Below are 21,472 nucleotides of genomic sequence, written 5' to 3'. Positions count from 1 at the left end.
GTTTTTTTTTTAAAAGCTGATTTCATAGTTGACAGTTAAAAAGTTATTTTTGCCTTTTGTTTGGGGAAGAGAGGGGCTTTTTTATTATGACCCCTCAGGTTCTTCACAACTTGTAGTTTTTAACTTTTGTGGTAAGTGTATAGTTATAGATTAGTGTTAAAATAGATTTTTTGACAAAATGCTCATTTTAGTGTCTGTAGTAGATTCGTTTGTATTGTAGAAACTTGTTTACAAGCTCTAACTTGACATTCTTGGTTTTTCTACCTCTATCTGGATGTGGTTAATATTTCAGAAATACCGTTCAGATGCAATATGAGATTTTGCACAATAAAAATATCTTTCCATGATAGAATACATATGAAAATTTTGCTTCATTTCCTTCTCATAGCTAATCTATTATCCACATTTTCTAAGAGTTATGGTGAGCACGATTGTTTAAAAAAAAACAAAAACAACAAAAAAAACCCCACCTCTTCCACCTTTTCGTTATACCTTTGGCTTTATTATTGTTATTTTCTGAAGTCCTTGTTTTAAAGGAATAAATCTGGGTATAGTCCATATACTTGAGCAAGCCTTTGATTGAAATGACTCTTGATGAACTCCTGCTCAGTCTAATCAACTTGGCTAGATAGGCTTTTCCTGTTCCCTAACAATTTTCAGTGTGACTCTCAGTAATGCTTTCTTACTTTTCAACACATTTTAAGCATAGTCTTGACATTAAATAAAAAATGGAAGAAATCTTACACCAAAGTCATCCAAAGCTGCCCTCTCCATGAATTGTGAGATGTGTGTTAATAAGCCGTGTATCATAGTCATTCATAACCTTGGAACATTTAGTATTATTTTTGTTCCACTATTAATTAGTATTCATAAGTGTCACTTGTAGGATTTATTACTTGCTGCAGTAAAGAACACACACCATAAGGAACCATGGGGTATCTCAGTAAGAGGGTGTTACAAAGATTGTATTATAGGATTTGGGCTTTGGGTAGTTTGTGGAGAGTTCAGGAAGTGAGGGCTGTCCCTCATATAACATAACAGCTGTTTAGTATTTCGTGAGTTATGCAGTGACCTTGTTTTTTGTCTTGCTTCTCTTCTGCATGGTCTCAGAATGGCTTAATTTGAAGTAGCTGTATAGTGAGATTGCCCAAAAAGAGTAATGTGGTTTAGCTATAAATGTCATCATCAGTTTGTAATAACTTTGAGACTTAGCTTGAACATCAGATTAGTTCTCAGAAGTCAGGGGCAGCTCCTCCCCCCACCCCACCCCCATACCCACCCTCTCAAAGTATTTAAATTCAACTAGCTTTTTCACTGTAGGAACCAGCTGGGGAAGGGGTTAGGATTTAGTAGCAATGACATACTGGGCATGTCGCTGAAAGAAATTGCAGCGATACCGACAATTATGTTTTTACAAAACAGGGCAGTTGGGAAGCAGTTGCACAGGCCAGTTTTCAGTTGACTTAGAAGTAGTTAGTGGGTAAACTATGAATTTTTTTTTTTTTTTTTTTTTTTAAAAGAAGTAAGACGAGTGAGTTTTCCTGCATTCATCTCTCTGGAGGATCCTATGGTTAATCTCAGTGAATTTAGTGTCTAGGAATGAGTTTTTAGTGCTTCAGGAGTTTTTTTTTTTTTTACATCTGATAAGAGTCAGCTGGAAGAGTTGGCTATTCATTTTCTTTATTGTCTGTGTTAATACAAAACAAATGCAAAAGGAATTTTAAAGGTTTTAAGGATTTATGAACTGATACAGCCCTTACAATTAAAAATTATAAAAATTGTGAACTTCCTTATACACTGTCAGGCTGACCCTGAAGCAAAAAGGGACCATGTTTTCAGACCTCCACTCTCCAGCTTAGGCATATGCATCAAAGATTACTGAAAAGAAATTTATATTCATTGATTCAAATAATTTCTGTGTACTATGTGCCAGGCTAAGTGCCAGGCCCTGGTATGGAGGAGGAGGCCAGTCATTGCTTTCTTCATGATCTTTATGATGGCCGAAGATTTTTGATTTAAAAGCATCACTTAAAGGTATCTTAATTTCACATATGTTCTAAAATAAGCACTGCATTATTACAGTATATAGAAGAGTGTCTCTGATTAATGAGGTAGTTTTTATTTTTGTAATTTTAAAAAATAACTGTAAAATCAGATATTTTGGAGCATTTGCTCTTGCAGATCTGGAGATAATCTTTAAAAGGTGGAGGTCTTCAGAGCAAAAATTTGTCTCAGTAAACTGCAAGATAGGTTCTTTCTATTTTCACCTTGAATAATAAATTGTGGGTATTTTTCTTAATACTGATTCTTTTTTATTATTTTGTAAAAAGTAAGTTTTAAAACGAGAAAAATTGGGGTTATAGTTAAGACTTAACCGTGAGCACATTTGGATAGTGTCACATGATTAGAGAATTCAAAATGTCTAGCGCCATTAGGCAAGACACATTATAGGCAAACCAGTCTCTTCATGTGGTACTATTAATAGTTCTGCCATTGGTTTGTAAAATTTTCCTATAGAAGTAAAGAATGTAATCATGTTTTGTCATTTAAATCTTCATAGCCTCATGGATAGCTTTGAACATTTCTTGAGAACCTCGAAAACCTTAAAGGGTTTAGATTGTTGAGCTTTTACCATCTTGGTGTTTTTTGTAGAGCAGTGCTAGCCTTAGAATATTATTGATTTGGACCAAACTAAGGATAACTTTTCAGAATAAGGTTTTTTTCCTAAAGACCATTCCACACAGAAAAATGTGTTCATATTAGATTTTAATCACCTTATAATGAACTATGATTTAGGTTTTATTTAGTAAATGCAGTACATATTTTTGCATGAGAAAGACATTCCAGAGTTACCACAGTTTTCAAGATTGCTAGGGAACTTATTATATAAACATTTTTGTGTGTTTCTAAATTACATGTAGATGCCAAAATGTGTTTTGATATAATTTAGGCACATAGGTTTGTGGCACATGCTCTTGGGTAAAGTGCCTAGGTAAGGTTTGTTTTGCAATTTGAAACTAAATCTATCTGGGCAGCAACCCACTTTCATAATCCCCTCAAAAGTCATTCAGTATTATTTATTATAACACTAGATTTGCATTTATGTCTTTATAACCACTCACCAGAAAGATTGATGTAGAATAGTACTAGTTTACTTTGTCTTTTCAGAGTCAATGATGAGTGCAAATCTGTTTGTAATGTCATTTTTTTCCCCTATTAAAAAATGTGCAGTAAATTCCATGTTGTGAATTGTTCCCTTTAAATTTTAATGATAGCAGAATATAATGTAATTTCTATTTACAATGGTTAAGTGACAGTGAAGGAGAAATTATTAATACTATTGAACATCTCCACCTGCTCCAAAATTCTTGGTACAGACATAGTTTCTATGTGGTGCAGTCTTTGTTTTTCCTCTAGGATGCTTTAAATATTACTCATTTGAGTCAGCTGGTCTGGCTCTGATTCCCAACTCTGCCACTGGGCAAAGTCCGTCTTTCTCAGTTGTGTTTCCTCCTCTGTAACATGGAGCTAATGATACCTACCTCACAGGGTTGTTGTGAGGGTCACAGCAGTACATAGAAGAAGGCACTTCTCATGTTGGAGGCATGAAGTAAATGTTGCTTAAGTCGTATATGTGGCAGAAAAGACACTAAAAAGCATGGAGGGTGTAAAGAAAGTAACATTTAAGTTAAGAAGCAGTTGGAATTGATTAGGAAGGTATAAAGGATTTAAGAGGAGCTTTTTTTACTAGATCAAGAATTGGAATGGGGTTTCGTGATTGCCTTATTTTTAGTAGTGATTCTTGGATTTAGAAGTATCAGTGATAAAATTGTATTGAAGCTACATTTAAATAAATGATGTATTGAAATGGAAGTATGACTTATTTTTAAAACCTTACTTAAGTAAGGCTTCATATTTTACTTCCACAGTCATCTCAGTACCATATTACATTACCTTAAGGGAATATTTCAGTCCCACCATTCCCCCATACACTGTCCTCAAAGTTATGTTTTTTTTTTCCTTTGATTGCTTCGTGGTTTTTTGAATAGATAACATATTTGAATCTTTCCTGAGAACCAGTAGCTGTTTTATTGAGTTCTAGTTAGTTAAATTCAAATTTGATGAGTATAAGATATACAGAATTATTCTGTAGACATAGCAGAATATTCTTTCCATTACTACAATATCTTGAAAAAATATAAAGGCCAAAAAAATGAAACGTGTTTATGGTGTGAATTGTTTATTCGGACATTTTAATAGACATTTTTAATTAGATCAAAATTAAGTACTCCTTTATTAGATTTATGTAAGTCCTCAATTCTGTTTTTTCTTCAGTCTTTTTCTCCTTTTATTGTCTTTTCTGAAAATAAGTAGTGAAAGAAAAATCATTCTTCAAGTATAGTTAAATTTGAGAAGCCTTCACTCTGTCACATTACTTTGATTTTGTGTTCAGTGTGATGGCTGAAGATGAGAAAGACCAGAAACTGAGAACTTCATTGTCCCAAAGGCCCTAACGTCACACTGCTTTCACAGATAGGCATTATTGCTGCAGATATTCTCTCTCTGGGAAATGTCAATGGCACAATTTAATGATTTACGTGTGGGTTAACTGGAAAAGAAACGTATAAACTGTGGTCATACACATACACAAATGTGTTCTTCATAATACAACCATGCAACCGAAGCCCACTATCAGAATGTTTTATGAAGTGTTTCCATTAGTTAAAATGGATTTACTTTGATCTTTCTACATCTTGTTGTCCTGTCACCAGGAAGATGGCAGATGGTGAATAAAAACGCATGCTGAAGGCATTAACAATTAATGACCTATATGGGGATATCACTTATACCTTGACTTTATTAGCAGCACTATTCCGTAAGCAAACAAGCTGAAGACCAAATGCAACATTAAGATCCATTTTTTCATCAGTCATGCAGGGCGTCAAGTATATTCTCAGTTGCATGGAGAGAATTGTAAGGTCTGGATTCACGCATTTCACTCTGTGCGATATGGAAGGCTGAGAACTGTGGTGCAACAGTGTTCAAGGGAATGGAGGGGTGGAAAGGTAAGGAAAGAATTGGGTGGGATTAACATCGAAGTAACATTAGGTTTTGCCTTTTTCAAAGGTAATAAACTTATAAAAAGTTCAAATAATTAGAAATAAAAAGTCAGTGTCTTCTTTTTCACCAGTCTCACATTCAGAGATCATCACTGTTAATAGTTTGGGGTGTATGTTCCTGTAATTCTTAGGCATAAAATGATTTTTGAAAGAACTACATGGAATGGCATTATGCTACATATGTTGTTTTGCTCTTTGTCTCATGATACAGTATATCAGGGTCATCTTTCCTTATCATTACTACCCCAGTCTTTTTGAGGTTACTGCTCTGTAACATTCTTTAGCATGTGTCTACTGAAACTTACTTTATGATTCTCATTGGTAAACATTTAGGATTTTGCAAGAGGTTTTTGCTAAGACATAGTTGTGCACTAAGCTTCTTTGTACCTTTGTGTTTGTTACCACTCATGTAAATTTTCCTTTAGGATAGACTCCTAAAGAAAAACTCAATGGATCAAAGATTATGAATACTTAAACTTTTGGAAGATACTTCTGAGTTATCCTCACCATCCTGTAGTCATTAATGATAAAGTTTAAGAATGTTGTGGTCTACCCAAAAATTAGAAATAATACAGGATTTGATGTTTTAGGAAATTACCACCATTTAAAAATGTAACATTTTTTGAAATTATAAATAATATGCATACATGATAAATTCTTTTCTCAACACCATACAGAGATGGAATTTGAAATGTAGAAATTGGCCAGTTTTTTAACACTCCCAGACATAATCTTTTTAACCTAATTTAAAAAATTTATTTTTGTGGTTACCATCAAAATTTAAAATAATATGCTTATATTTCTTAGTATATATCTCTCTGAGACAGTGTCTGTACTTTCATGAAAGATGAGGAATTTCACGTACCTACACCACCTTTGTCCCTTGTACCTCCCAGGCTTTGTTAGTGAATTATGCTGATGGTTCTTTAGAGGTTTAAATGTTCTTAGTCCTTTATTTTGGGGGCTGCCAATGTCAAGGCAACATATATTGACTCACCATTATGTTATGTAAGGAAATCTGTTCCTCTCAATGTCTATTTCTCTCCCTTAAACATTGTTTTAGATTTTTTTAACTTTAAAATTCTAAAAATGAAAACCAATAAGTAGTATCGGTATTAGTAATGATACTACTGATTGCAGAGCCAAGTAATATAATTGGGTTTATAATAATAAACCCTCTGGCAGTTAAAAGTTTTTCTTGAAGAATGTCACGATCCAGTGAGATCATTAACTTCAATCTGCCCTCTAAATTGTTGAAAATAATGCCACAATTTTAAATTTTGTAATTCTAGTGAGTGAATTTTGTTTTTATTTTTGAAGACATACATTCTTTGCTAAGTTCTTTGATGTCTGCCCTTACTTGGACTAATTGTATTCTGTGACTGCAGTTATACTGGGATTTCTTTGCCTTCCCATCTTAATGCCACTCATTTTTTTTCCAGTTTAATTGAAAACACATTTTCAAAAAAATGTTTCAGAACATTTTTGCGGTGCTCAGGAGGTAAATTTCAAAAATTCTTATATCTGGAGTGGTCTTCAGTTTGCCCCCATACTCAACTCATAGTTTGTCTAGGTAGAGAATTCTTGTTTTGAAATGCTTTCCCCTCAGAATTTTGAAAGCCTCCACTGCCTTCTGGCAGTTTTGCTGAGAAGTCAGGTGCTATTCGGAGTCTCATACTTTTGTATGTAACCTGGTTTTCCTCTAGGAACATGTTTTATTTAAATGATCTCTCTTTCTCTGTGAACTTTTTTTTTTTTTTAACTATGAATATGGGTGTATTATAAACTTCATCTTTCTTGGTTCACCTGAACTTAGAATCTCAAATCTATTCCATTCAAAGGATTTTTTTTTTTTTTTGGATTATCATTTCCCATAATCTAATCTCTGCTCCTCTTATGGAACTCTTAATATGTAAATGTTGGGCCTTTTGGTATCTACCTTGTATTATGTTTTCTTTCACACTTTCTGTCTTCTTAAGTATTGGGAGATTTCTTCTATTTTATCTTTCAGAATACTATCTTCAGTCATGCCCAATCAGCCTTTCTAATGAAATTTTTATTTTATCAACTGTGTAATTTCCAAGATCTAGTGGTTCTCTAGTCTTTTCATTTTTTATAGTGGCCCGTTTTGTTGTTTGTTTTAAATGACTACACCCTTTAAAACTTTTAGCATAATTGAGGTGTTCGTGTGTTTGGTTTGGTTTAGTCTATTCTTGTTTTCTCTAGAATCTTTTAATCCTTTTCTTTATGCTGGTCTTTCTCGTCTTTTTGCTTTTTCTCAAACGTTCGGGGATCCTTGGTTGGCCAAATATTTGAATGAAGATTTGTTCTGGTTAATATAAGTAGCTGTCTTGCATTTCTTTTGTAGTGAAGTAAGTCCACTTATCCACAAGGCTCCTCCCCTGAATAGTAGACCTCACTATGGACTCTGTGTGTGTGTGTGTGTGTGTGTGTGTGTGTGTGTGTGTGTGTGTGTGAGGGGGGGGGAATGGGGAAAGTCACTGTTGGAGTAAATGGGAACTGCCACAATTGCCAGAGTAAATGGATTGTGTTCATTGATGGAGTGCTTAGTTTATATCACTCTTTGGTAGCCCTACCTTTCTTTTTCTTCTCTCATCCTCCCTATTTCCCCTTCCCTCTCCTGTCTCTTCTCTCTCCCCTCCTTTCATTTCAAGTCATAGCATGACATTGCCACAAGTTTGAGCTGCTTTCCTTTCCATCCTTAAATCCTGTTCTGGAGTTTCTTCTGACTTCCTTTGTTTAGTTTAGGAGCAGTTGTCCGGTGTTAGGTCAAGGCAGCTACTCTGTATAAATGGGAAGTCAGGAGGGGCCTAGACAAGTTTCTGTGTGGAGAGTTCTGTAATTACCCTCATTACAGCATCATAGCTGTTGTCACTGAGCTGTGACGGAGCCTAGTGTCTTTTTAAGGCCCAAATAGCCTTCTGTGTATTTTGAGTTTTATTTTTCTCTGTTCTGGTTTATTCTCAGTATGAGCCTATCTATTGGAGAATGCCCACATTTGGGTTGAAGTGTTTTGAATTTTCATTAAATTTATGATCAGTATCAGTCTTGGGAAACAAGTGCACCCACTGTAATCATTTGACAGTAATTTAGGGAGGGGCATACATCATTTCACCTAGTACTAAAATCATGATTTATTCCAATACACAATTCCTTTTTCACATTAGTGACCTTGAAACAATTTCCCTTCCCTCAGTATTCTTCCTACGTCAATTATTTCTCCATTGCTTAAGGTAATCCGTGGCACTATTGGGTTTAGAGGTAAGTGATCAAATAAAATAACTGAGAGACTTGAGTTAAACCTCGTATTTTTCTGTAGGATTATTTTTTTCCCCTAGAAATGAATTAGTATTTTTAAAATAGAGAAAATGTGGAGAGAATCATCAGATATTTACTCCATAAATAAAAAAGGAAGTGATTGGAATGTCAGTATTGGAGACTGTGTTTTAATGTGGTGAAATCAATAGTTACGTCAAAAGTATTGTTTTTTTTCAGTTACATAAAACATAGTCAAAACAAAGGCAGTGATGGCCCCCTTTTTTAGGTTTTCCAGTTCTGAGAGATGGATTAACACTAGATCAAGTCTAATATTTGGGTTAGATGTTGGTAATTAGAACCCAATGTTCTTTTCTCAAGGGTCATTTGAAAACAAAGTCTTTAGAAGTTTCACTTTGGGCAAATACTCTTAAACTGAGCCATATTCTTTCTCATATTCTGTTCATAGTAGTAATAGCTCTTGCTGGATAACTAACTCTTGAAATTTCTCTCCCTATGATGAGCTTTTTCAGGGCAGAGATTGGATCAAATAAGAGCTTTTATTGACTTCAGAATGTGTGCTAGGCATGATGCGAAGTGCTTTATTTAATTCCTGAAACAACCCAATTGTTGAATAGTCTTCATTTTATACATGAAACTATTAAGACTTAGCATGGGTTAAGAAGTACATTACATAACGCCATAACTGGTAAGTGACACCTGAGGTTTAAACAGATCAGGTTTACTCCAAATTTACTCTTAGCCATTAATAGATAGCATAGGAGCATTAAACATGGTACTTACATGAATTAAATTATATTTAACATGTCCCTTTCCTTGATTTCAAATAAATAAAAATGTTTTGACATTGTACCTGTGCTCCTATTGGAGAAAGCTGATTTCATCTATTGGTTATTTCTTCCTATGGGAGGGAAGTATAGCAGATTGTGGAAATAAGAATTTTCGTGTTTCATTCTTGGTATTGCTCATTGAGGAGGGTAAAATAAAACATTGATTTGTTTTCCTTAAGAACATAATTGTGATTTTTTAAATATTATATGTAAGTTCTCTCTCTGGGCTTTTCATCATTCATTCATTCATTCATTCAGTAAAGTACAAGAAGAGTTAGATTTTAACCACCACAAGGAAATGCTGGTATTCTTCATAATATTAAATCGAACTGGTTTGGATTTTCATATTTCCTAATAAGCATCACTTGATTTTCACATTTCTAGAATGGTAAAGCTTTTTTTTTCTTTATGAAGTCTGGGAAAAATTTTAAAAAAATTATTGTATGTCTTCATTTCATGCTTACTTTTATAATGAAGATTTGGCTGGTTAGAGAATTCTAGCTTCAACATTTTTTCCCCAGTTTAGCGCTGTCAAGAATTTGTATGCTGTTTTGTAGCTAGAGTGTTGATGAAAAGTTTTATGGTAGTTTGGAATGTCCCTCAATTGGGGTTTATCCGATGTTTTCTCATGATTTGGTTTGGTTTTTATGGGATTTGGGGAGGAAGATCAAAGGGGTAAAGTTCCATTTTCATCACATCAGAGGAAGAGTGTATATTATTAACATGACTTGATGTTGACCTTGATCACCAGTCGAGTCATTGTTTATCGGAGTTCTCCACTGTGAGGTTACTCTTTTTCCCTCTTCATACTATAGTCTTTGGAAAGAAGTCATGATGCACAGCCCACTCTTAAGAGATGGTAACTTGTGTACTGCATCCTCGAGGGTGAAGTAACTACATAAGTTATTTGGAATTTTCATGCATTAAAGATTTAGCTTTTCTCCCCCTCTTATTTATTTATTCAATTGTTTATTTTAATCACTTTGGACTAATGGATATTTATTTTGTTGGGACATGTTTTTACTGTAATGGAAACTAGGTAACTAGAAAACCTCAACTGAGGTTTTCTCAGTTATCTTATTTCTTCTTGAAACAGAAATGGAAATAATTATCAGGATTCTATTGGAATGTAATGCCATCTCAGGTTACTCCTTTATAGAAAAAAATTCTTACTAATAGCTAGAAATTACATAGTCTTTTGGGATCATGTGATAGACACCCACCCCTAAGCAATATTTTGGAGTTCATATAACCTTGTTCTGATACAGGTAAGTTTCCATAACTTTGCTGTTGTTGCTGTCCTTTCTTTCAAGTGGTAAGCAGTAGTAGATGGTCAGGATTATAGGGAGCCACCTTTATCAACAATGTGCAACTATATCCAAAAAGATACTGTTTCAAGTAAGAGATTCAGAGTGCAGGTGATGCTTTGCTTGGCTATGATTACTAGCATAATCTTTGGTCAGGATTATTCATTGCTTTTATGTATCTTAACTTCCAACTTTAAAAATCTATCTTTAACAGTAGTAAGGTAATGGCTATGTGGAAAGCTAGAGGGAAGGTAGAGTAAATGGGAAGATTGTTTGATAAACCATATAAATATCCTAACAATGTACTGTATACTTGAAACTAATAAAAAAAAAAAAAAAAAAAAAACCCTGTCCTTAATTGGCCAGTTGAGGGTGAACCAGTTTATTTATTTTTCCCTCATTTTCAGAAGGAAGATCTACCCTAGAAGTGCCTTAAAGTATCATTAAAAATATCTCGTTTTCCTTTTTGGTTCTGCTTTATTCAGGGTTTCAGTCATGGCGTCACTTCCTTGTTGGCCAAGGTATCTGTTGGCATTAATGACTACTATTAATGTCGTATAGGTACTGCTCTTTCTGAGAGTCTTGGTATTGGCAGACTACCATCATTCTTTTAAAGGTTTTTTCGATTTTTACATATTCTAGTTTTTCAAGTGATGACTCTGTGTTTGCTTTTCTTGATCCTTATATTATTATTGAATGATGAATGTGTGCAGAAATGTTTACTAGAGAACCTTTTGACTGATCACACATACACACACCCCAGTGCACCCTCTCTTATAAAGGACTTTGCTGCTGGTTTTTGCATTGTGTGTGGGACACCAGGTATCTCCCATCCCAGACAAATGACAGAAGTGCTTTGTAATATTGGTCATTAATATCAAGCAATTGGAGAGTACAACAGCAATGAGGTTCAAGTAATATTTGGTTATTGCATTCTTTCCCTTTAAACTTCTTAGATGAATATTCTCCAAAATAGGGTGTGTGTGTGTGTGTGTGTGTGTGTGTGTGTGTGTGTGTGTTTTAGTACTTTTTTTTAAAAGCCAACTAAAGGGAATTTGCTGGTTGGCACAAAACGTGCTGTAGTTGCTTCTTTCTGGTTATTGTAACTGAAGAACACAGAGGATTGACTTACATGCTATACCCTTTTAGGCAGTGTTTTTTGGGGAAAAAATGTAGATTTCCCCATAATATCATTTGTCTCCTGATTTTTTTCTCCCTTTTATAAGCCTCAAGTTTTTTCTAAATACAATCTTTAAGATTGACTCAGGTGGAAATTGTGCTTTTCTCTGTTTATGCCCTTCCCCCACATTATTGTATAAGTTGAACAGCAGTCTGACACATAAGTTTCAGCAAAACTTATGCATCTGTGTGTTTTTATTAGACTCAGAAATTATATATATTCCTAAAAACTTTTTCACTTTGATGCCAAAAGTACTTACATGGCATTAATTATATGAGATGTACGCTTAATTTTTTCAGTTTTTAGTTTAACAATTTCTTTTAGATCAGCTTTTCTTGGTCTTCCATGTAAATACATGATACAAATAAATAGAAACGATTTTACTTGCATATGCAAATTTAATGTATGACTTAGGTAGGAGACTGTCAAATTTATGATATATCTGCCTCCTTATTCCATTTGAATTTTTATGATTGTATATTGGGTGCTTTGCTGACACCATGCATTTCACAATTTTTTTTAGGTCAATAAATAATTTTATGCTGTCAAATTCTTACATTTTGCCATACTTCTGATTTTTTTAAAAAAGAAGTACACATTACAGTTAACGTGTCCCTCCTTAATGCCCTTCCTCTCCTTCCTCAGAGGTATTCACTCTTGAATTTAGGTTCTTCATTTCCAGACAACATAAGCTAGTATTTCAAAATTTCCCAGATTGGTCTTCTGAGGGATTTGGAAGAACTCTGAGGAAAAAAAAGCTCATGGTCAAATTCTCACCTATGGATTTGTAATGTATATTGAAAGCACTGGAGGCTCTTAGACATGGAAAGAAACTTGTCAGTTTAAGAAATTTAGCAGTGCCCAACTTTTGACCATAGAATTCTTTCCCCATGAATCTTTGTACTCTTTCCAGAATTTTTCATTTAATTTTATAGTTTTTTTTTTTTGCTAATGTAACTTTCTAGATTTAGATAACAAAGATACTAATAGTAATCACTTCTAGTTGATGTTTGTTGGATTAAGTTTAAAATCATTTACAAAAAAGGAAGGTAAAACGCTAATAAATTGCATATTCATTGACCAACGTATAAGTAACTTGAGTTCGCTGACCTACTGAAGTGTCTATCTGTGGACTGTGGCTACAACAACCCTAAACTCATCTGTTAACATTTTATGTTCTTGGGGCTGGAAGTAGCCTGAGTTTGTTATTAATGTTTGATACATTTTCTTGAATAACAGTTAATGTTGTACAAGATGCTATTTGAATTCTTTGTTTGCTTTTTTTCTTCCTGTATTAGAAAATGTTGGTGCTTTTTGTAATTTATGTATAAAAGAAACTTTCTTAAGATTTGTTCATACAATGATCTGATCCAGGAAAAATAAAATGGGAAAATGGACACTATTGCCGACCTTCAAATAAAACTACATATTGGTTTTAAGACTGTTCACCGAGCCTTGGGGTCAAATGCATTGTTCTAAGGCAGGCTGTATACCTGTATGAGATGACAGGTCCCTTGGCATCTGGTGAGATTGTGGTGGAGAGGTGAAGTTCTCGAAAAATGCTTGGGCACAAAGTTTACATACAATTTCACAGAAGCCAGGGAGCCTCCTCCTTAAAAGGAAAGAGTTCAAAAACAGCTCTCTTCCCTTACTGGCTTCTGTCTTTCCCTGCACTACACTTTATGATTCTGAGAGAGAAAGGAAATAATCAATAAGGAACATTCCACTTTCTACAAAAGTAAGTCTAGAACTTTAACCAAATATCTAAAGACTAACCCATCTATCCTGTTTGTTATTCTTAGAATTTTAGGGTTTATTAAGGAATCTACATTGTATTTTTAAGATCTCCTTTAAAAAAACACATTAAGTTTTTTTTATTAGAATTTTTTTTTTTTTTTTTTTGCATTCTGCACCTTGCTATTTCAGACATAGCTATATAACATTTTTTTAAAAAGATTTTTCTGTTTTTACTTTGTGGGTTAAGTTTTCTAAAACCTGCATTAATTGTTTTGTTTAATTTGTCTTTATTCAGAAATGTTTTTATTCTAAGTGTTAATTTTCTTTAAAGTTATTGTACCTGGACTGTGTGATTGTACAAATACTACCTCAGTGTTCAGTCCTCATTTTGATCACATATTTTAGAGATTGAGCACTCATAATAGGAGCCCAATAAATGTGCACACTTATTTTGAATTAATAAGTGGAAGAGGACATAAATTAACATGTGAAAGAATGATCAAGTGGAATAAGTAAAATTGTTTACCTTCCCTCCAGTATAAATTCTAATACACAATTAATGATTGCTTTTTGCAAATAATTATTATGAAGTAATATGTTAAACAATTCTGGTGTGTCAGGTTCATCCACAAAGCAATGCCACCTATTTCCAAGAGATGCTAATTCTGTTAACTTTCATTTTGCTAGGACCCCTGAAGGAAGAATGTTTAGCTAGCTAAAGAATGATGCAAAATTAATTGCCCTTGAGGCTTGACTTCTAAAAGTAACCCAGTATGGTTAGATTAATTTAGAATTTCTTTGGGTGGAGTTAAATCATAGTTGCCACACTCCTTTATTCTTTACTGGACCCTGGTCTTCAAAATCAATCTGATTACTTCTCAGATGGTTGAAAGTACTTAGTTACATAATTTTTAGATTTTCTTAATAGTTCTCAGATGAAAAGATATACCAAAGTTTGTCTTCTACAAGCTCCTCAATTACATTTGAGGAAGAAAGTTGATTGAGTGAAACAAAACAAAAGGAGCTAATCTGCTACTTCATTTAGATGTTATATATTTAGTGAGGTGAAGGGAAGATTGAAATGGGAAGAAATCAGGCTATCTCTGGCCACTGATTTAACTCTTAGGCCTTAGTTTTCTCTTATGTAAAAATTACGGGCCAGTATAATTTCGCAGGTTTTCTCTAGATCTAGTGTCTATTGAAGATAATTTTTTTTGTTATTGCTGTTTATTGTGTAACTGCAATACTGAATAAAAGTAATGTGATTATGAGAACTTAAGGAGAAACTAACTTTAAAATGACTGGTTGAAATCAGCCTTGTCTAATAGGGCTTTTTGTGATAATGGAAAAAATCTGTATCTCTGCTGTCCTATATGCTAACCACTAGTCACATATGGCTGTTGAGCACCTGAAAGATTACTGAGGAACTTCATTTTTAGTGTAAAGTAGGTTTAAATAACCACATATGGCTAATAGCTACTCTATTGGACAGTGCAAGTTAACTTCTTAACTGTAAATATTCAAAGAAAATTCCAAACATAGATTTACTATGACATTCTTGTTCTTTAGTGATTTGCAAGTAGACTCTCTTAATTTTAGAATTTGGCAGTTGAAACTGCAAGTCTCATTGTTGAAATCTTTCTTTAAGCATATTCTCTGTTTCTAATTGCATTCAAGTATGGATTAGGTACTATGACCTTCTCCCAAAGATCTCGGAGTCTTTACTTGGTAACCAAGTCCCTGTATCTCTGGCTTCTTTAAGCTCTGCCATCCTGCTGAGGATTGTATGTGTTTACTAGTCAACTTGTAGACTACTGTCAGTCCCACACAGAGCTACGTCTTGTTCTGTGGTAGGGTTTCTAGGATCTGGAGCAGGTTTGGTGTTGAGGGCTTTGTGTTCGTATTTTTCACAAGTTTGATTCTGAAAAGTTTAATTAGATACCACTTTAAACAATATTTGGTCTTTCATTGGTAAGAAGTTTTTAGTCCTAAAATTTTGAGCCATTAACAAGATGTTTTTAATGACCATGTTATCGTCACTAGGCCATAAAAATAGTTGTCACTTGAATGAATTTTTCATTAAGTGTATTACTTCAACATTGCAAATACTATATTCTTGGAATTTACATGTTTGGGCATGACAAAGAACTTTGATTTTATCCTGAAAGTCTGAACCTTTGAAGTGTTAAAAATTAGTGTAGAGACATTCTTGGGGTTAGTTAAGGGTTGAAATTGATAAGCCATGTGTTTGGGACTTAATCATTTTTCTATGAGATAATAATTTATATAAGTTAAATTTTTATATATGGCATGCCAGTTCACAAAACCCATAATATCTTTGAAACTTAATTCAGCCATACTGAGTCTGAGAGCTATCTGATAAAATGCATATCCCACGGAGGCTCTGAAGCACATCTTCCTGGGACCATACACACTGGCAAACAGGCACAAATTGATATTAGTCATCCTCATGAGTTTTGAATAAAGGGAAACCAAAGACAGTTTCCGTCGAATAAAAAATAAAAGCACATGTTAAAAATAAAAACTTGAAGCAGAACAGAAGAATAAATGCCCACACCATTTCTTCTCTCTAAAAAATTACCAGCTTAATTAACATTTTTTTGAATATCAGTTATCGAGGTATAATTTACATATGGTTACATTTGCCCTTTTTTAGGTGTACATTTCCATGAGTTTGGACAAATATATACACCATAATCAAGATAAATAACATTTCAGTCTCTCCAAAAAGTCCCGTTTCTCTGTTTCATTTTTTTGTAACCACCATCATAATCAAGATATGGAACATTTTATCACCCTGGAAAGTTTCCTCTTCCTGCCTCAGTTTTAACAGGTTTAACAAGTGTATTGAATTCAATTATATGGATTTACATTAATTTTCCTAAATCACCTTCCATTGATTGATCTTTAGGTCATTTCCAGTTTTGCAGTTCAAACAAGGTGTAATAAATATTTTTGTGCATAAATCTTGGTGTGTTTTTACAATTAGGGTAAATTCCTAGCAAAGGAGTTACAGAAAGAAAGGCTATGAACATTTAACATTTTGGTTGATGTGGCCATATGGCCTCCCCAAAAAGTTATACTAATTTACTTTCCAACCAATTGTGAGATGAGAGTGTCTGTTACTCTTATTAACACTGAGTGTCACCAAAATCTAATTTGCTAATTTAATAGAGAAAATACTACCTAGCAAAATAAACTGCATTCAGTGGTATTTTTTTCTCATTTAAAAAGCATATCAAAAAGTTCATAAATACACAAAAAATATGACCCATGTTATTTATGGTTAAAACCACAATATACCAGAGGAAATGTGAACAGTAGAACTCGACCTTTGTTTCCACTATTCAAATATAATTTTCTCCCCCTACTTATCTGTATTATGAATGTACATTTTCATCATCCTTATATCATATGCATAGTTCATGCATGTATTATTTCATTTACTTTTTAAAAGTTCATTTCCTGAGTTGTTTTTTGTCTCCAGAATCTTCATCTTCTCTTTTTTGGCTATGGTACAATCCTTTTAATCATTCCACTTTTAAAATTTGTTTTTACTTTTTCACAATTATGAACAAGGCTTCAAATATCATCTTTTAAATATGTTTTTAAAAATCCTTTTAAATTACTTCTTTAGGCTAAGTTTCTTCTAGTATTTTTCTGGAACTAAATATATCAACATTGACATGAGAAGGTAAAATTTTATCATTTCAAATGGTTTTTGTCACCTCATTGGGAATTCCTTAGCTTTTTTTTCTCTGAAGAAGGAAGCACTTGATGTGCTTCTATGCCAGCTTAATTTAGTTTTCCTTTTCCATTTGTTTCATTTTTTTTATTTAAGAAATTATTTTTAATTGTAATTGATATATTATGAATTTCAGGTGTACAACATATGATCACTATACCTTACGAAGTGATCAACCTGATAGGTCTAGTACCCACCTGGCACCACACGTAGTTATTATGATACTGACTTTATTCTCTGTGCTGTACGTTACATCCTCATGGTTATTTTTATAACTAGTAGTATGTACTTATTGATCCCTTTTACCTTTTCACCCATCTCCTTATTCCCCTCCTATCTGGTGGCTATCTGTTCATTCTCTGTACCTATGAATTTTTTCTGTTTTGTTAATTTATTTTGTTTTTTAGATTCCATATATAAGTGAAACCATACAGTATTTGTTTTTCTCTGCCTGACATTTCTTTTAGCAATAATTTTATAATACCCTCTAGGTCCATCCTTCCTTTTTTTTATTTTTTTAATAAAATTATAAAAATGTTATATGCTACTTGTAAAGATTTCATACCCACTTTCCAGAGGTAATTAATCCACTGTTGGTTGGTAAATTAAATTTTTAAAAATTTTTTTCTCAATAGATGGTTTTTATGTTTCAATATTTAAGAAATTACCAAACAGTATACAGTGAAGGGTCCTTCAGTGAGCCTTTATGCATTATAGAAGCGAATGGGAAGGTACATGTTTTCTTCTTCTGAAACTCTTTTCACATCTATAAGGCAGTATAGAATAGGTGTTAAGAGCAATAGCTCAGGGGCCAGCTCCTTGCATTCAGATGTCTGCTTTATCACACATCAGCTCTATGATTGTTGGCAATTTATTTAACCTGTACTTTGCAATATTCATATGTAAGATGAGTCAGTACATATACTTTGCTTAGAATAGTACCATACATAAGAAGTATATGTGTTTGTTAGTAGTGTTTTTATTATTAAGAACAATGACTAATAAAATATCCAAAAATCGGCATCAATCAATTTGATTTATATTAGTGATATATATGGATATGGGTAAATACAGCAGAAAAGGATGAATGGGATTCATCACTTACTTGGATTCTTCTTAAATAAATTTTAGGAAACTTCAAAAAATTAAAACAACTAAAAAGTATTTTGTTCCTTTTTAATGGATTGATAGTTTTTGTTTTTGCATATACTTTTTTAAACAGATATACTTTCTTTATGTAACAAAAGTGTTCCAGAGGGTAGAGATGGCTACTAAGAATGTGAACTTTTTTCCATAGTGCATCATATTTTAAAAGTGCTTTCTCATGTGTTTTCCACTCAAATTTGGTTAAAATATATAAAATAATATTTAATTTTAGATGATAAAGGTCCATAAAGTTTTTAAATTTCCTGGCCATATCTTTTTAGGATCAAATCCTTTACATCTGAAGTTATTAAGGTAGGCAGGGAGCTGGGGTATTAAATTGTATTTCTATTCAGTTTGTCCATTGTAAGTTCTTTTTTAAAAAACAAAAACAAAAAACAAAAACAAAAACCAAACCTCTCTTCCCCTTTCCCAGCTCCATATCCCCATTACAAAATAATGTATGTTCATTGTAGAAAATATAAAAATGGAAAACAGAAATAAGAATCACCTTAATACCACTACTCAGATTAATATTATTTCTGTTAACAGTTTGGTGTCTAGACTTCTTGCCCTTTTTCCCTGTCTGTATGGATGTTCACACAGTCACTCATGTTACTAATTTGTTTGCCTTTTACAGTGGTGTCATCAGGAATGCTGTACATACTGGTGTTTTTTTTTTAAAAAATAAACATCATGAATGTTTTAATAACATCATTAAATTATCTCTGATATCATTTATAATAGGTACATCATATTACATTGGGCACATATGCCATACTGAAATTTATTTAGCAATATATTTGTTTCCTATTCAAGGGCATTTAAAAATAAGCTATATCAGTAAACATACTTCTAGACAAAACTTTTTGGACATCCATCATTTTCTTATGGTAAATTCTGAGACACAGGGTTATAGAGTTGTAGGATATGTACTTTTTCATGCTTTCGATACACATTGCCAATCTGTTCTTCAGAGAGTTGGTATCTCCTTACATGCTTGGCAGCATAGGGTATTGTCTTTAGATATAAGTCCATGCCTGTTTGAGATGCAAATTACTCCCCTTCTGAATTGGTGCAAATTCACTTTCCGATGCCTCTAGAACCATCTCTTACTTCTCTACTTCCCTATTTTTCTATTCTATATCCTTCTCCTTCCCACCTTAAACTTCATAGAAGCTTGGTTTGATCCATGTCAGAGAAGGAGCTGTTTCAAATGCTCTTTATCTCACTCTTCTTTGTGCACTTTGCTGTAAAAAATATCCTTGGGGCTCTTTTTGTACAGCACCCAATATTTCAAAGATCATTTCTTCAGTTTTAACAGATTCTGATTTTCACTTTTATGATTTTTAGTAACAGTTAATTTACTGCATTTGTGATGTAACACTGTGGTTAGGAGAGCTGTCTCTGGGATCCTGTAGGCCAGGTTTAGATCCCAGCTCCTGTTCTTGTTGACTAGCTTTGGAATGTAGGACATGTCTTTATATTTTTTCACTTGTGAAATGGAGATAATGTAATACTTTCCTCAGGATTTTGTGATACAACAGGTGATACAAGTGCTCAATATATTGCCTAGCATATTGTAATTCCTCAATAGGATATCTTTTATTATCTCATCCGACGTGTGAATGGAGGAGGGATTATTTTTATCATTCTGCATTTGAGTAAATGGGATCAGAAAGATGGAATACTTTTCCTGTCACCACATCTAGGGAGAATGGTGTCTGAGCCTGAATTTAGGACGTACGACTACTGCAAAGTGGGAAAACTAAAGTGAATAACAAGAATCCTGCCTAATAGGATAATGCAGGAACAGCATGAAAAGTTCAGAAAACTTCATATACAGTGGCTTGAAAGATGTAGCTCCAGAAAGCCTCGACTAGCCTATCAACGAGTAGGTGAGAAGATGAGCTTAATTTCAGAAGAGGAGTGGTCCCTGTGCATGTTAGCATAGAAAGAGAGGTGGCTGTATATCCATAAGACTTCCAGACACGAAGACCAAAAAAAAAAAAAAAGTCTTTTTCAAAAGTTTAAGATGACTGAGCACCAGGATCAAAACATTTAATAGATTTCTCTACTGTGGTTTAAGTTAGAATGGAGTCTCACTTTAAATATATATGACTGATTAGGTTTTTATCTTAATTTGTTTCCAACAGGGCATGGTGCTGATGTGAAATGTGTAGACTGGCATCCAACAAAAGGCTTAGTTGTTTCAGGAAGTAAAGATAGTCAACAGCCAATCAAGTTCTGGGATCCCAAGACTGGGCAGAGTCTTGCAACACTGTAAGTGATAGGAACCACACCTTGGTTCCTAAACAAAGGGGAACAAAACTACCTGTATCCTTTAACTTTTAGCTTGCTTTCCTCTCATGTATTCCTGAAAAAGTAGTGTAGACAACAGATGGAGTTGCGTCTAGCCTTCTTATTAATTAAATATGATTTACCTCAGAATTTCTAATGAAATGAGATTTGATTTTTGTTCTGCCTCATATATCTAAACTTAATTTGGGTATCGTGGAGGTGGTTGGGCGGGAGGAATGTGAGGAGGAGGTAGTTATTACCATTCTGACATACTGTCTTTCCTCATAATACATTTTGGTACTGTTTTGGGGTTGATATTTGTGCCACTTACTAAACACATAGCCCACCTTTCTCCACTATTTCTATTTATAGAGAAGTTTTTCCTCCATTTTTGAATTAGTTCTCATTTTTTGTCTCAGGTACTTAAAATTTTCTTTTTGAACATTCACGGTATTGTGAATATGTTGTTAACGTTTTTTTGACCAAGTATCTGTATCCCAGTCCTTCTAATTGGGAAGTGAGCCATATCCAGACTGATCTGGTTGGAGCAAGGCTGCCTTGTTGCACACCTCCAATGGCTACAACCAGCTCGAATGCCTTGGGAATGATGTCCCTTGAAGATGAGCACTATGCAGGCCTCCACTTTTTGCAATATCTTTAGTTCAAATTAACCCTTAAACTATCCTGCGCCCTTTTTAAAAAATGCTTTGTCTTAATGAGAGGAGCTTCATTGAATTTTAAAATTTTAATGAGCTTTATTGAATAATAATTTATGTGTTCAAGTGCTTCCT

General features: G+C 33.7%; 1 protein-coding gene across 2 annotated transcripts in view; it reads left to right on the top strand.

Moving 5' to 3' along the window:
* WDR33 (WD repeat domain 33) overlaps positions 1 to 21,472 on the top strand; it is an 84,549-nt gene that overhangs the window by 44,628 nt on the left and 18,449 nt on the right. For both annotated transcript variants that reach the window (XM_016157043.2, XM_016157042.2), the window contains exon 8: positions 20,537 to 20,663. In XM_016157043.2, the coding sequence (XP_016012529.1) occupies positions 20,537 to 20,663 (127 nt within the window). The remainder of the gene's footprint in view (positions 1 to 20,536; positions 20,664 to 21,472) is intronic.

The sequence above is a fragment of the Rousettus aegyptiacus genome, unplaced genomic scaffold, assembly GCF_014176215.1.
Source record: "Rousettus aegyptiacus isolate mRouAeg1 unplaced genomic scaffold, mRouAeg1.p scaffold_m13_p_2, whole genome shotgun sequence".
Classification (NCBI taxonomy): domain Eukaryota; kingdom Metazoa; phylum Chordata; class Mammalia; order Chiroptera; family Pteropodidae; genus Rousettus; species Rousettus aegyptiacus.
The sequence above is the reverse complement of the archived record's forward strand: the minus strand, read 5'-3'. Positions and strand labels throughout refer to the sequence as shown.